The 14,959-nt window shown below is 36.8% G+C and overlaps 1 protein-coding gene across 1 annotated transcript in view; it reads right to left on the bottom strand.

Moving 5' to 3' along the window:
- The window catches only part of SMC2 (structural maintenance of chromosomes 2), an 88,278-nt gene that overhangs the window by 44,871 nt on the left and 28,448 nt on the right, over nt 1-14,959 (bottom strand). The window contains exons 7-13 of the mRNA XM_083131395.1: nt 13,874-14,023; nt 9,768-9,957; nt 8,942-9,117; nt 7,496-7,614; nt 6,636-6,774; nt 2,558-2,704; nt 968-1,172 (exon numbers count right to left, since the gene is read on the bottom strand). Coding sequence (XP_082987521.1) covers nt 968-1,172; nt 2,558-2,704; nt 6,636-6,774; nt 7,496-7,614; nt 8,942-9,117; nt 9,768-9,957; nt 13,874-14,023 — 1,126 coding nt within the window. The remainder of the gene's footprint in view (nt 1-967; nt 1,173-2,557; nt 2,705-6,635; nt 6,775-7,495; nt 7,615-8,941; nt 9,118-9,767; nt 9,958-13,873; nt 14,024-14,959) is intronic.

The following is a 14,959-nucleotide window of genomic DNA, read 5'->3' as shown; positions in this document are numbered from 1 at the left end:
TTGTTCAAAAGTTCTAATTTAATTAATTTAAATGGTACATATATGCGTATACTTATAATATTTAAGTTATGGTGTACAGTTTGCATTTGATATTTCCATTCTCAGACTTGAAATAAATCTACAGATGCAAGTCACAAATGTTACGGGATATGCTAATCTATGAAAAATTGTACAAGAATTTCAAACTCAAATTTACCTAACCAGCTTCAAGATATCTTATCTGGCACTAATCTTTTGTCTGTCAGATAGACTGTTCTGCAAAGGACACTAACAAAGTAAACGGACCGAGATAATTTTTATTTTCCTTCCTCAATAAAAAGGAATGCTAAACTTACTCAGTGTATATGTATAAATTCAATGGGATTTGGACTCATAAAGGTTGCAATTTTTCACGTCTACGGAGAATAATTCACGTAGAATTCACACGTAACTCCCAGAGCCAACAATTCAAGCAAAATTCCCACCCAGTGAGTAGTCAAGCTGCATTACCATATTACTTACCTTGTTCAGATTGTAGCATCCATTGATCAAATCTTAGAAATTACATTTTTGTGGTGTGTGTGTGTGTGTGTGTGTGTGTGTGTACGCTGCACTTTTTGTACCCAAATTTGGATAGAAAAATGGGATGTGTTTCCTATTCAATATTATTAAAAATTGTACATAATTTTAAAACAATTTATTCTTAGTTAATACCACCTATCTTATAAAAACTATTAGTATAAGAATATCTTTATTTGTGTATTAACATCACTTGCTGTTCCTCATTTTCTTCAGCATAATGCACATCTGTAACTTAAATTTTAAGGAGTAACTTGCTTGTACTCTACTCACATTTCACTGAGATGTGACCAGTCAATGGAAGTTGCTGACATCATCACACTCCCCATAAACCACTTAGCTTAAAACTGCATTAATTCAAGTCTTATTTATTCTTCTTTTGTAGGTCTTGTCAAAGCACAGAACTCACCTCCCGTAAGTGTTCCTGCTGGATCAAAGACGTCTCCATCAAGCGTTACAGATTTCTTCATAATCCTGTCATGGAAGGTCACCTTTTTTGCACAGTCCATATCTGTGCAGATAAAGGTCATCCCAAATATATATTCCATGGCTGCTTGGATATCGGGATCATAACCAACCAAGGATATTGCTGTGTGAACATTTTCCTTACCAACCTACAAATAAAGGACATCATTCTAAAGTTGTTCCAGAATTATGAAAAGAGAGAGGATGACTCATTAACAAAAGAATAGCAGCCCAGTCATTTTAAAAAAAAGGCATTTTATCCTGAAACATCTACATTTTATGTAGGGCATAGAGTAGGATGTAATAAAAGCATTTGTAAGAAATATGGCTGGGCAAATATAACCTTCAACTGATGCAGATTCCCACCAATACCAGCATTGATTCTTGAAAATTGTTCAAAATATCCAATCCAATGTAATAATATGTATCAATTTACCAGTTTTCCTTTACAATATTCACGAATTACATCAGAATGTTAAAATAGCTATTATTTTATCACAAAATCAATTTATTCACAAAATACTGATGCAAAATAAATGAAAAGTTTGAAATCTGAAAGAGAGCTTTCCAATCAATGACTCAAATGTGTGTATCACAAAAAATAATGAAATTCTACAGTACACAACAATGAGTGTTTCAATCAAAAATTTACATCAGTCACTAACATATGTACTTTTTAGTCTTTCTATAAAAGTTACACATGATACAACTTGAATTGTCAAGAAAACTGCACATGCTATAAGATAATCATAGGTAAAGTAAAAGTAAAGTGTTCCCCTGTGCATAGCACCACGCCATGAAGGCGTATAGGGGGTGTGGGGGTAACGCCCCACACTTTCTTGATCCGGTTGTGAGTGGGGGTGATGTGATCAGCATCACGCCCCTGACCGCCTTTACCCCCCAGGGTTTCCCCCAGGTACCCATGTTATTCGATGCTGGGTGGGTGCCGGAGCCGCTTCCATCGTTAGAAAAGTTCCCGGATTTGAACCGGGTAATCATAATATCAATGTCAAATAATCTATCTTAGTCATATCTCAGGATTACATTATTACAGATATGCACAACTATTTACCTTCCAAAAATCATAAAATACAGCTTGTCTACAATTTCGTAAAAACAAATTTCCAGGTTTTCCAGACCAAGAACCAAAATTTTTCCAGAGCATGTCATTAGGGCAATTTATGTATTTAAACATGTGTGTAAAAAGTAAGTGGAAAATGCCAATAACCACTTACTATAGTAGATTTCTACTTTAAAATAGTTTAAAACATGACCCCTTTATCTGGAGTATTTCATATGCAAATTGTACTCTAACCCCCAGTAATACTAGGTATATTAAACAAGTATATTTTGTCCACAAAAAAAAAAAAAAAAAAAGGATTTTCTTAACTTTTTTTTCTCCTTGTCCAAAAACCTACTTTGTCAACTACTACAAAAATGTTGACTTTTCCAGAAACATGGTAAATTTCCCTGACTTCTCCAGGTTTTGCAGACCGGTAAACACCCTGTATTAACTTGAGATTGCCATACTTACTATCTGTTGGGCAAACCTCACAGTGCCATTGTCTATAGTGCGAGATGCAATCTTGTTCAAAGGTATAATAGTAACACGTGACTGTAGCTGTCCTTTCTCCAACAGTTTTTTGCCTGTAGTTTCTGTATCAACAATGACATTATACAGCTAGAAAAGAAAAAGAAAATAATATGAATGAATGTACATATACATTGTGCTTCTGTGCATTGCACTATGGGAAGAGAGGAAGGGAGAGAGAGAGAGAGAGAGAGACAAAACCAAACCTTACATGGGTAGTCCCTTATTACCAAAAATTTTCTTGGGCAGGAAAGAAGTAAAATAAAAAGTAAAGTGCTCCCCTGTGCTTTGCACCACACCATGAAGGTGTATAGGGAGTGTGGAGTTAGGACCCCATACTTTCTTGATCACAGCTGATGCTGGGGATGATGTGATCAGAACTTTGACCCTGGCTGCCTTTATCTCCCAGAGTATCCTCCAGGTACACACTTTATGAGATACTGGGCAGGTGCCAGAGCCACTTGAACAGGTGGAAAAAAATTCCGGTTCTCCACAGTCGGGGATCAAATCTGGGTCTCTTGCATGGTAGTCAGACACCCAAACGACTGAGCTATCGCAGCTCTTGGGCAGTTACAAGGTATACATTTTATATCATCCAGAGAAATTTGGGAAGGGGGGGGGGGGGGGCAAGATACATTCTCACATTATAATTTTTATTATGGCAACAGGATTTGTTGTAAATCACAATACTATAATGGATTTCAATGTTCTCTTATCCATAGTTTTGAGATTTTGTATCAAGTACACTTTATGCACAAATAGGCTAATCAGGACTGCACCTATAGTTTAAAGTGCAATCTTAACCACTATGCAAAGTGTCCCCACCAGGTATCAAACCCAGGACCTCTTGATTACCAGCTGACAATGTTATCACTATGTCCTTGGGAGGCCCTCTTATCCATAGCTGCAGGCTTGCATGTCTGTGATAATGGCTGTAGTGTTAGAACTATAGTTTTAAAAATTATTAAAATATGCCAATTCATTTCAAAGCAGCAGGCTATATTTCCTTAAAAATATAGTATTTACATATTTATTTTCATAAAATATGCTTTTTATGTATCATACCCTGAATTAACTAGGGATAATAAAATCAATGTTCTTCTATACATTTTTTTAAAGTCTTTATAACAATTATTTTACACTGAATATGTATCATTTGTAACAAGATTAGCTTGTATGACGAAGATAATAAAATAATTTTGGAACTAGTTTCTGGAACTCGTACAAACAAGTGGTTAAGCAATATATTACTTGAGTATTAAATTAAAACAACAAATTAAAAGACATCTGTTGGTCCAGTGTTCAGAAAAGTTAATGTTTGAATACAAGTATGTATTATATCAACAACTTGACATGTCAATCTATAATAATTCTAATGGAAATGCAATGAAAATAACTACAATTACAAAATCCACTTATGCCACATATCAATATCAGCTCAATCATGAATTATATAAAGAATTTTCATTTTATATTTCACATATTATTCATCTGGTCCTTGTTTCACTAGTATGTCCACTGTTTGTCAGTGGTAGTAACAATGAACAATGGATTCAAATGACTTTATTCCTGCTTCTACTGTACATGCGACATGTTGTAGTTCCACAGATGGACGTGTGGTGGCAGCACTGTGCTGACCGTAGCTTTATGGAGTAGCATGCTCTAAAACAATACTCTCACAAGAACAAAATGCGTTAATGAAAGTGTATATTACAGTTGGAAGAAATGTTGTAAGGTGTCACAGAAGACTTGTGCAGGGCTCTTTCATATCTGATAGGGTTCAGTGGTTCATCATATTGATTTGCCAAGACTGCATAACTTCCAACAAACATCCAGCCACATTAAAGTGATGCTTCATGTTGCCTACGACTATGGGGTCATTCTTTTTGCCACACAGTGCCAAAGGGAATTACCATGAACAGTGAGTGTAAAGCGAGCCATTCATTTGCTAGGAAGCATGCGTTCCTTTCTCTCCCTCAAGGTCATTGATCCTCGCATCAGGCATGAGAACGGTTTATTATTGTCTCAACCAGATGTGAAAATGGATTGGGGGTTGCAGGTGGGATCAAGTTCCAAGATTCCTCCAGTTTTCCACAAGATTCAAGCATTCCAAACATGGAAGTTTTGCACCAGTCTGGCCAAGCAGAGCATACGCAAAGCGCCCTTCACTGTTTTTCTGGTGTTTGGTTGAGGTGCTTGAAAATAAGTCACGAGTTTTGGAGGGATTTTCTTCTTTGATTGACTGATTTGCTTTATTTTACTTTGCTTTTTGTGCCGCTTTTGGCTAATTTGAGAAGATGGGGATGAGTGATATGATGAAATTGATGAATGGACACTCACAAACATCCCTGCCCAAGCCAGGATTCGAACCCTGGGCCCCTGACATAGTAGCATGATGATTTTCTTCGTTGGTATTTATTCATACCTTGTTATGGAAGGTGAACCACGATTAATACAGTGAAAGGCATGTGTAGTCAGTGCTATGAACAACGTATTGACATGTGTCATGTAGTGGAACTCAGTACAATGAGGAAATTTGTGGTGAAGAAAATTAATACCTTCCCAACAACTTTCAGAAGGAATATAAAAAAGTCATAGACTCAAAAAAATCAGGACCTGGAGCTGATGATATTTACAAGCCACCCTCTGGTATTTTCATATATATTACCAGAGGGTGCTGCGGTGGAATGCCGGAACCCATACGTGTAACTTCACGAGCAAGGTGCAACGGAGGACACCCCCCTCCACACACACACAAAAATGTTCATGTACAATCCCAGAATTTTTTTCAAACTCTTTTGAACCTAATGTTCATGTTCTGCCCCCCACCCCTCTTCCCAAAGTTAGGCCCAAAGTTACGCTGGTGCCAGAACCTAGAGGGAAAATATGTTAATTTGATGAAATAGATGAGCAATATAATCAGCATGCACTTCATTTGATATTTGAACCCAGGATTTTAGATGGTGTCACGAAGCTCATCATACTCTGCTACACCACGCAAATATCCATACCTCATATGGGATTCAAACCCAGTACCACTAATATCGCAAGACACTAGTTTGCTCGTGAAGAGTGCCGATTTGTAATATAACTATAACAGGCCTAGAAAAATACATGAATGTGAAAGTAATGAACACACTTTCAAATACTCTGTTTTCAGAACAGGATAAATTGCATGGCATGTTTCCGAGATTATTCGGAATTGTTTGTGTTGCAAATGGCGCACTATTAATTAAATTATTATCATTAATATTGGGGAAAAAAATCTATACCTTCTTTCCATTTTTAAAAGGGCAATATCTAAAATAATATCAAAACAAGCAGTTCTGTTTTTTGAAAGGACAGGAGCCGGTCCTGCCACAAGAAATTGACAGAATGCAATGGATGAGTGAAGCCAAGAAACCACAATGAAAAACGAGCAGCGTTGATTTTCCAGCTGCAAGTGTGCAACTACTTGACTCCAGATTTTGGCAATCGCAGGGTCTCGCCAACAGGCTGGGAGCATTTTCCTGTTGTTTTCTTTGTAAATGGATGGCCCAATTTACAGCAACTTTCTGGAGAATCACCTTCTTCCAGCTATTCGTCGGAAACTACCACCACTTTTAGCGAGACATCCGATTATGCTGCACAACTAGAGGTGTCATCTGTCAAATTCAGTGAGGCAACGCCTTAGGCGATGGGATTGGGAAGTGCTAGAGCAACTCCCTATAGTCCGGACATGAGTTCTTGCAATTATGACTTGAAGCTAGAAGTGCCTGTACAAGGAAGTCACTTCAATCGATGGCACTGTGCAGTCATTAGAGTGGAACTTCAGTGATATATGATTCCACTGATGGCGTGAGAAAATTGGCAGAAATGTGGCAACATGTGCTACACTCGGCCGGAGACTATTCCGAAGGAACGAAGTAATTCCATCCTCCAATAATATAACTAAGACAGTTATGAGCATGTAATCACTTGTTTATAAATGATCCTTGTATATACTTAGCTTAAAGAAGAAAAAAATTGCACTGTTACTTACCCTTCCTCCTGCAGCAACTTCTAAAGCAGTTGTTGTGTTTGGATCCTTCACCTTGATAAGCTTACATGCCAATCCTTTCACTGAATTGCGGTTGAAGTTTCTTTCTGGATCTCGATAGTTAAAATTTAATTGTGGAAACCTACATTGATAATATTTAACATTAATAACAGCACACCCAAGGTAAATATTAATTACTGTAACAGATTTTATATTATTTGATAAAGCTATGAATTATTAATCAGTAGAGACATGCATATTTTGTGTCTGAAGGAAACTCAAAATGTGAAATTGCATGCTGTAATGTTCATTTTACATTTTATGGTTTATTTACAGACACAACATCTTCTGAAAACTGAATTACCCCGAGAGTTAAGCAAAATCACGGAAAAATTAATTAATTCTGCTGTAAATATTCGAGAAGCAAAAATGGACTCATTTACACAGGAATAAACTTAATACTCTGAGATTACACGTAATTCTTTAGATCAACATGTTTGCTGACTCAGTGGCCGGGCAAGTCACTATCTTGCACCAAGGTTCCTCCTGGGTTTGAGTTCGAGTCTATGTGTTCTTTGTGATTGTCCCTTCACCAATTTCATCTACCATCACTCATCTTCATCATCGGGAAAATATCAAAAATGTTATGCTAAATAAGAAAATCACAGATCAATGCATTCAATAAATTGAGCTGCCTATTATAAAAAAACAAAAAAAAACTTTATTTTGGATGACCTACTACATACAATTCCATTTAAGAAATTATTACTGTCACATTCAACAATCGTTTTAAGAGGTAGAATAATAACTTCACAGGTGGCAGGTAATACAAAGTGGCACATATGTTGAGAATTACAACCCACCTTGCTTCCATTCCATCCAATTTCTCTCGCATGCTTCTTATACTTCCATTTAAATGTCGTTTCTGCCTCTCCAAATCTTCAAGCTTGCCATCCTCATAGTTCAACTTTGATAACTCATTCTAGATGCAAAAGAGAAAAAGGATTCTTATGTGTAATATGAAACATGTGATTAGATATTCATTTCTTGCAAACAATAACTCCTGCAATCAATATCAACTAGGTATCACCATTCATATGTAGGACTTGAAAGTTAACGAGTTCAAGATTCTTTTAAAAAAATGACCTTAAAATTATCAAAAAAAATGATCTAAACTTTTAGACTTTAAAAACCAGAGTTCAGCAGAGGTCAGGAGTAACGTGATGTAACCAAAACATTACTTGGTAACTTATCTTTTTTCATACTTGAGTTAATAACACAGTACCAAAAATTGTATGAGTATTGTAATGGTACTTTGTTATTTTATAAAATCAAAACAAAATTATTTATTGCCAAGACAAAACATGCTTTTCTGTTATTTTAAACATGTGCACTGGGAAAAGATGCACTATATTTTTCAATAAAACTCATTCATATCTACAATGAAAATAAATAAATGCCAAAAAATTACCCACATGAGTCCTAACGTAGCTCATATAGGTGTGCGTTCAGACTGTTTTTGAGTGGAGCAAAAATATGCGTTATGTCATGTTATGGAATATTGCCCAGATGAATTCACGGTGGGATGAATTTCATTATATGCACTAAACTGTCCATGAAAATTACATGATGTAATTCCTGTGGGCAGTTTTTAAGATTTCTTGCTTATGGAATTAAATCTTAACCTGTTCATCATATCTGCTGTGGTTTTCTGGAGTTTAAAGCAGAACTTGATGTTCACATGTTACTCCATTGGAAGAAAGAAAAACAAGTTGGATTAGAAAAACAGCCCGTATGTTGAACCAAATAATGCTATTCATTCTTAGTTTTGGACTTTTAACAACTGTGTGAATTTTAAAAATACCAACGTTTCGGAGGCTCTCAAGGTGACCGGCAGACGAGGTGGTACCTTGGCCACCAAGGAAAATCCTCCAAGGCAACCATTTATTCTCACTCTCCATACAGACACCGTCCCCAAATACATCATGTGTCCAGGGACTGAACTATGATTTGGTATATTACACACTAGCCTGAAGACGGAGGCAGAATCAGCCTCCGAAAGTTGGTATTTTTAAAAATCACACATTGGATAAAAGTCCAAAACTAAGAATAAATTAATTAAAGAATGAATCAGCTACAAAGAACAAATAATGCTACTATTCAACTAAGTATTTTAGGTACAGAGTGAGATCTGGGAAATGATGGATGATATACAACCAATTTTACTCTTTCAACCTCATAACTAGACAAATAGCCCCAGTCCAGAAAATTTACTGTCGCACATTTGTACATCATGATCAGAAACCTACCTCCAAGTTTTTCAACTCTTTTTCCATGTTTTCCAAATTCTTTTTGTCCCGTTGATATCCAGTTGCAGTTTGTTTCATTTCTTGATCTTTTTTCTTAAGTTCCTCTTGAGAATGTTTCAAACGCATCTGTGACTGCTTAGTTTCTGTTTGAGCTTCAGTGATTTCCTTCTTTGCAGCTGTCAAGAAAAATGGAAACTGTTATTACAAAAAAAAAATACAGAACAAAAATATTTCCTCCCTGGGGCACCACGAAATGTTCCACTATTTTCACTGAAATGACACTTATTCCAAGGTATGTGCTTATTTAGTACTTTTTATGTGTAAAATGTTTCTGAATTTGAAATATGTGTTCATTTCTTAACTTAAGGCAAGCAATCTAACCACACTAACTGAGCATTACAAGTGTTACATAGGTCTACATTATGACTTGGCCGCGGAAAATAAATTGAAACACTAAGGGTGCCACGGAAAAATCTTGAAATGCTAAGGGCACCATGAAACGAAAAAGTTTGGGAACCCCTGCATTATACATTCAATCTACATGATCCCAAAAGAGAAAAAAAGTTACAAAAATTTCCTGGATTTTATGCTTTCCCACATTTTAAGTTTTTCATCTTGGTCCCCTAAACAATGGGAAAATCCAGGTTTCACTGTACGTGCACATCTTAACAAGGAATCAACCTTAGTCCGTTAACTTCATAGTATTTCATTGCACCACTTCACCAACTGAGGCTGGCTCTATTCACGTGCATAAATTAACTGCATTCAGTGAGTAATCTATGTGAGTTTCTATAAATATCTCATTTAAAAATGGTGTAGAACTCACCCATTAATTGCTCCTGCAGTGTTGCTGCTCCGCCATCTTCACTGGAATAAAGTCCCGTACTGATGGCTTGAAATTTCTTCTGTGCAGCTGCCAATGCTTCAGCATCTGCCTCATCAGCCTCTTTCAATTTCTGAAAGGAACTCTTCAGTTTATCCAACTCTTTCTCCTTGGCTACAACAGCATTCCTATCCTGCAATATTAAATACATTATTATGCAAGATTGCAAGTTATTCTATTAATCACTTAATGACAAAAGCAAAAGAATAAACTGTTAGAAAAATATAGTCTTCTATCATGGTATGTACAGCCAGATAAGCAGGTTGTACACAGAAAATAACTTTAAGACTTCCCAAATTACAAAATACTTTAAATGGGACATTCTACATACCATATTTACATGTTTATAACATGCACTTTTTTCCAAAACTTTTTACTCAAAAACTGGTGCAGGTCATACACAGAATATTTCCAACAGCTAACATAAAACCACATATGTTTTCCCTGCGTATAACACACATATACAGTGGAACCCCGATTGTACATTTTCCCGCTTTATACATTCAATCTTGATGGTCCCAACATAGCTAAATGTTATAAAATTTTCCTAGATTTTAAATTTCCCTGCATTTTATGTTTTTTCAGCTTAGTCCCCTGAAAAGACGTAAAATTCCACTGTATATCAACAGGCATAAATATCAATTATGCCCACGAGTTTGTCAACATTCGCAGGAAAATATTGTAAAGAACTTCCTTCAAAATTGCTTCTGCAGGGTCTTTTGGCCTTCTATGGGAATGATTTGCATCACTGAGTAAAGTAGCACCTTTGTGGCGTTAATCGAGTGTGCATGCCATATGGGAGACAAATCATAGTTATTTTTTGCAGAATTAATGGAAAATAACTTCCTCAAAAGTCATTTCCACGTTAGAAACTTGTCACGAACAGATGCTAGTGACTGCTGGGCACCGAGTAACATGTATATATCATCAGGCGTAAATACAAATTATGTCCACGAGTTTGTCAATGTTTGCAGGAAAATATTGTAAAGAGAATTAACAATTCTTAACTGTTAAGAATTGCTTATAAACTTTAGGCTAAAAGATTAAAAATCGGCAACTTACGTGTGTGAGTATGAGATTTTTCGTACTACGTTTCGGAGGTTACTTGATCATTTGGATGGGAAAAATGAATATGGACACTCCGTATAGCGTCAAAAACTCTCTTATGGTCAAAGAAACTATTGAGAAACTCACCATAGGAGAACGGGACGTAATCTGTAGTTTCGACGTTATTAATCTGTACCCCAGTGTCCCCCGGGACAAAGCTGGGGATTGTTTGTATAGATGGTTGGTTGACCAAAACGTTGAAATCTTGGTCGCCTGGGAGTATGTCCGGTGGTTTTTTCTCATTACGGGGTACAATTACTTCTACGTTAACGATAAAATCTTCCGACAAAAAGAAGGGTTGGCCATGGGCAATCCCATCTCTGGCCTTGTGGCCAACATCTTCATGCACTACGTCGAAAAAGCCGCTATGGAGCATGTAGGGGGGAGGGGGGAGGTAAAATATTATGGGAGATACGTAGATGACATCCTCATCATAGGGAATGAAATCAAACTTGACAGCATTTTCGACCATTTGGGGAAGCAGGACCCCAGGATTGGGTTTACTAGGGAAGATATGGCCAACGGAAAGATCCACTTTCTTGACTTGTGCCTTACTAAAACCGGACAACGGATCGTAACCGGGGTCTTCCATAAACCGTTAGCTGGAGAGCTGTACCTCCATAAGAGATCCCAACATTCGAATAGGACTAAATTAAATGTTTTTCTTAACTTTTTCATTCGCGCCGAAAGACTGTGCAATGACGTAAAAGAGAAAGAGAAAGAAGGGGAATGGATAAGGAAGGTGGGGGTAAAGAATGGGTATACTATCCGCGACCTGGAAAAAGTAGCTAGGAAAGCCAAAAGGATTGTTAGACAAGAAACATCGCAAAATGACAAAGAGGGGGAAAAAACTGAGATAGGAAACGGTGAAAAGAACACATATTTTGTCGGGATCCCGTATTTTAAGGGGGTCTCAGAGAAAATTGAAAAGTCCGTGAGGGGTTACGGAATAAAATGTGGGGTAAGAGCGCCCCGGAGTATTGAAAAGCACTTTACGTCCTATAAGAAAGGGAGGGGGGATAGACGCAATAACCCTGAAGAGCGGAAGGGAGTGTACAGGATAGTGTGTGAATGCGGAAAGGAATATGTGGGACAAACCGGAAGAAGTATGCAAGTTAGGTGGGGAGAGCATGATAAGGACGTAAAGGAGGGCATACCCAAAACAGGATTATCTGAACACATATTGGTTAACCGACATAAGATTACTAAAAGGGAAGTTATTAGGGAGGTTAACAATAAATTGGACAGAAACGTATATGAAGCTGCCTATATATGCGCGAAAAATTGGAACAAACTTAATAGGGACGATGGGAATTTAGAAGACGGCTGGGTTAATTTCTTTAAAAAATGGGATAAAGCCGCAGTGAATAGGGACGAGATGGGCTTCCGTGTTACTCCTGAGGTTAGGAAAGCCGCCGAGGTGGAGGTCGACTTTTCCTTGGATTGGTGACTCCCGAGCCCCAGTTTGGAAGGATTGAGGAGGGGAAGTTTTCTTTCCCCAGGTACGGGCCGACACCGTGCATTCGCCTACCCCGAGCACTGGTCGGCAGTTTGCCGACTTCAGCCTTGGACGTTCTTTTGTTTTTTATAGTATTGCGCGGTTTTAGATGTGTAATTTATATTCTTTTTTAGAAAGTGTCCTTCATGCAACTTTTTAACCTAAATCCTTAACCTTCACTTTCACGACGAGGCACCATGTCAGGTGTCTGAATAACATCGTTTCAACCTGAAGAAGGAGGTAGTGTAACCTCCGAAACGTAGTACGAAAAATCTCATACTCACACACGTAAGTTGCCGATTTTTAATCTTTTAGCCTAAAGTTTATATTTAATTGTGAGTAATTCGCACATTATCAGTATGTTAAGAATTGCTTACGTGAAATTTTGAAATTTTGCATTGCACAATTTAATGTCACTAATGAAGACATAACCTAACCTTCACCTAGGATATAACCATTAAATTGTGCAATGGGGAATAACAAAATTTCATGTAATTCTAAACAACATTTACCACATCCATCATGAATATTAAGAATTGCTCTTTTTTTCTTTTTATCGGAATGTTTTGCGGCACCAAGCAAAGCAGTGCCATTCTGATGGCGATCGAGTGTGCACCTCCAAAGCTGCCTTCAGCTTTTCTTCTTGCTTCTGCCATTCAGTTGCACTTGCATCAACAATGCCAAATTTTCTGTCTGCAGTCCACTGGCCATTTTCCTGCTTGTATGAGAGAACTTGCAATTTGAAAGCTGCAGTATAACTTGCCCTTTTTTCCATCTTTATATCGCTTTCTTCCACTACAGAATAAACAAGGTGGTTATGAAAGTGGAAATGTTGGGATGCTAAACATAGCAGAGGGATTGGAAGGGAGGAGGGGGAGGCTGAATGAATTTGTGATGCATTTTATACACAGGACAATATTTCATCTTGATCCATGTAGCAAGGGGTGACTGACTCATTGCATAGCATGATGCATTTCACTCTTGACTGACATAATAACTTATGCTGCACGTCACAAGCAAGATATATATTTTTTGTTGTTTTTCCTTATCAAAACCAGAGGGCAAGTTATACACATGTCAATACAGTGAATGATTGAATGGAAACTGAACTAGTTAACAAACTTTCAAAAGAAACTTTTTCTAACTTGCTGGCCTAGTGCTTGAGTGGAATTTCACAAATATTTTTCCTACTCCACGTACATAACAAAATGAAATAATCTGGAAATTATTACTGCTTTTAATTGCATGAAGGTTTATGTGAAAGCATGCAATTTGCATATTTCAATAACAAAAATAATTAGCCCTATGAGATGCCCAGCAAGCTAACACTGATTCATGCATATTTTCTGTGCACAAAATACTGTATGATTTATTTGTTTCATTTGATTTAAAAAATCAAGAATTAATAAAAAAATTAAATCATGTACAAAAATACAAAATTCACCTCATTTAAGTTTTTCTCCAGCTGTTTCTTCTTCTTTTCTTCTGCTTTTATGCTTTCATTCACATTTTTCTGTGTAGCCATGATCTTTGCTTCCGATTTTTCTTTTTCCTTAAGTTGCTTCTCAAGGATTTCTAAATCACCTCCGCTATCCTAATCATATGAAATACAGGAAAATTAGAAATTTCATATATATATTAAAATAACCAAGCATGAACATTTCTAAACAAGACACCACTTTGAAGTATTCAAATTATTCCACAGGTATGCTATTATTTTTTTTTGTACATACAAAATTCCAAACATAGAAATTATTTGTTTCTCTGTTGCCATGAACCCAATTTTTGTTTTCAGTTTATTTAATAATTATAATCTGAAATAATTATGTAAATGAACAAATTACATGTATATATGACAGATGGGACAGATTAATCAATATCAGCTGAAATGAGAATATTGATAAAATTGCCAACAATTTTTCCAATATATATATACGAAGGTCACTATCTATATTTTGAGCCTAACAATGAAAAAACAGGAATTTGGCATTGAAAACTGCTTTATTGTTTTTCGAAGTATTCTCCTTTATGGTCAATACACTTTTGCATTCGTTCGAACCATCTGTCAAAGCAGTTTTTCCAATCTTCTTGAGACACCTCCATAATATGGTTTTTGTACGCATCAACGGCATCTTCCACCGACGAAAATCGTAATCCATGCAATTTATTCTTGACATTCGGGAACAAGAAGAAGTCATTGAGTGCCAAATCAGGACTGTATGGCGGATGACCCATCAATTCGATTTTTTGACTGTTCATAGTTGTTAGACAAGATCTGTGACAGCTGGCATTGTCTTGATGAAGAATGATCCGATGGCGTTTGTTTGTTTTCCGTATTTGACTGAAGACCTCTGGCAAAGAAATTGTTGTGTACCATTCAGAGTTGACCATTCTACGTTCCTCTAAAGGCACAGTTGCCACATGACCAGTTTTCCCGAAAAAAACAGGCGACCATTTGTTTCGATGTGCTTCGAGCGCGAACAACTTTTGTTGGATTGGGTTCATCTTGAAACACCCATACAGTCGATTG

This window comes from Lepisma saccharinum, chromosome 1, assembly GCF_977018435.1.
Source record: "Lepisma saccharinum chromosome 1, izLepSacc3.1, whole genome shotgun sequence".
Classification (NCBI taxonomy): domain Eukaryota; kingdom Metazoa; phylum Arthropoda; class Insecta; order Zygentoma; family Lepismatidae; genus Lepisma; species Lepisma saccharinum.
Note: the sequence above shows the minus strand (reverse complement) of the source record. Positions and strands in the feature narration are given on the sequence as shown.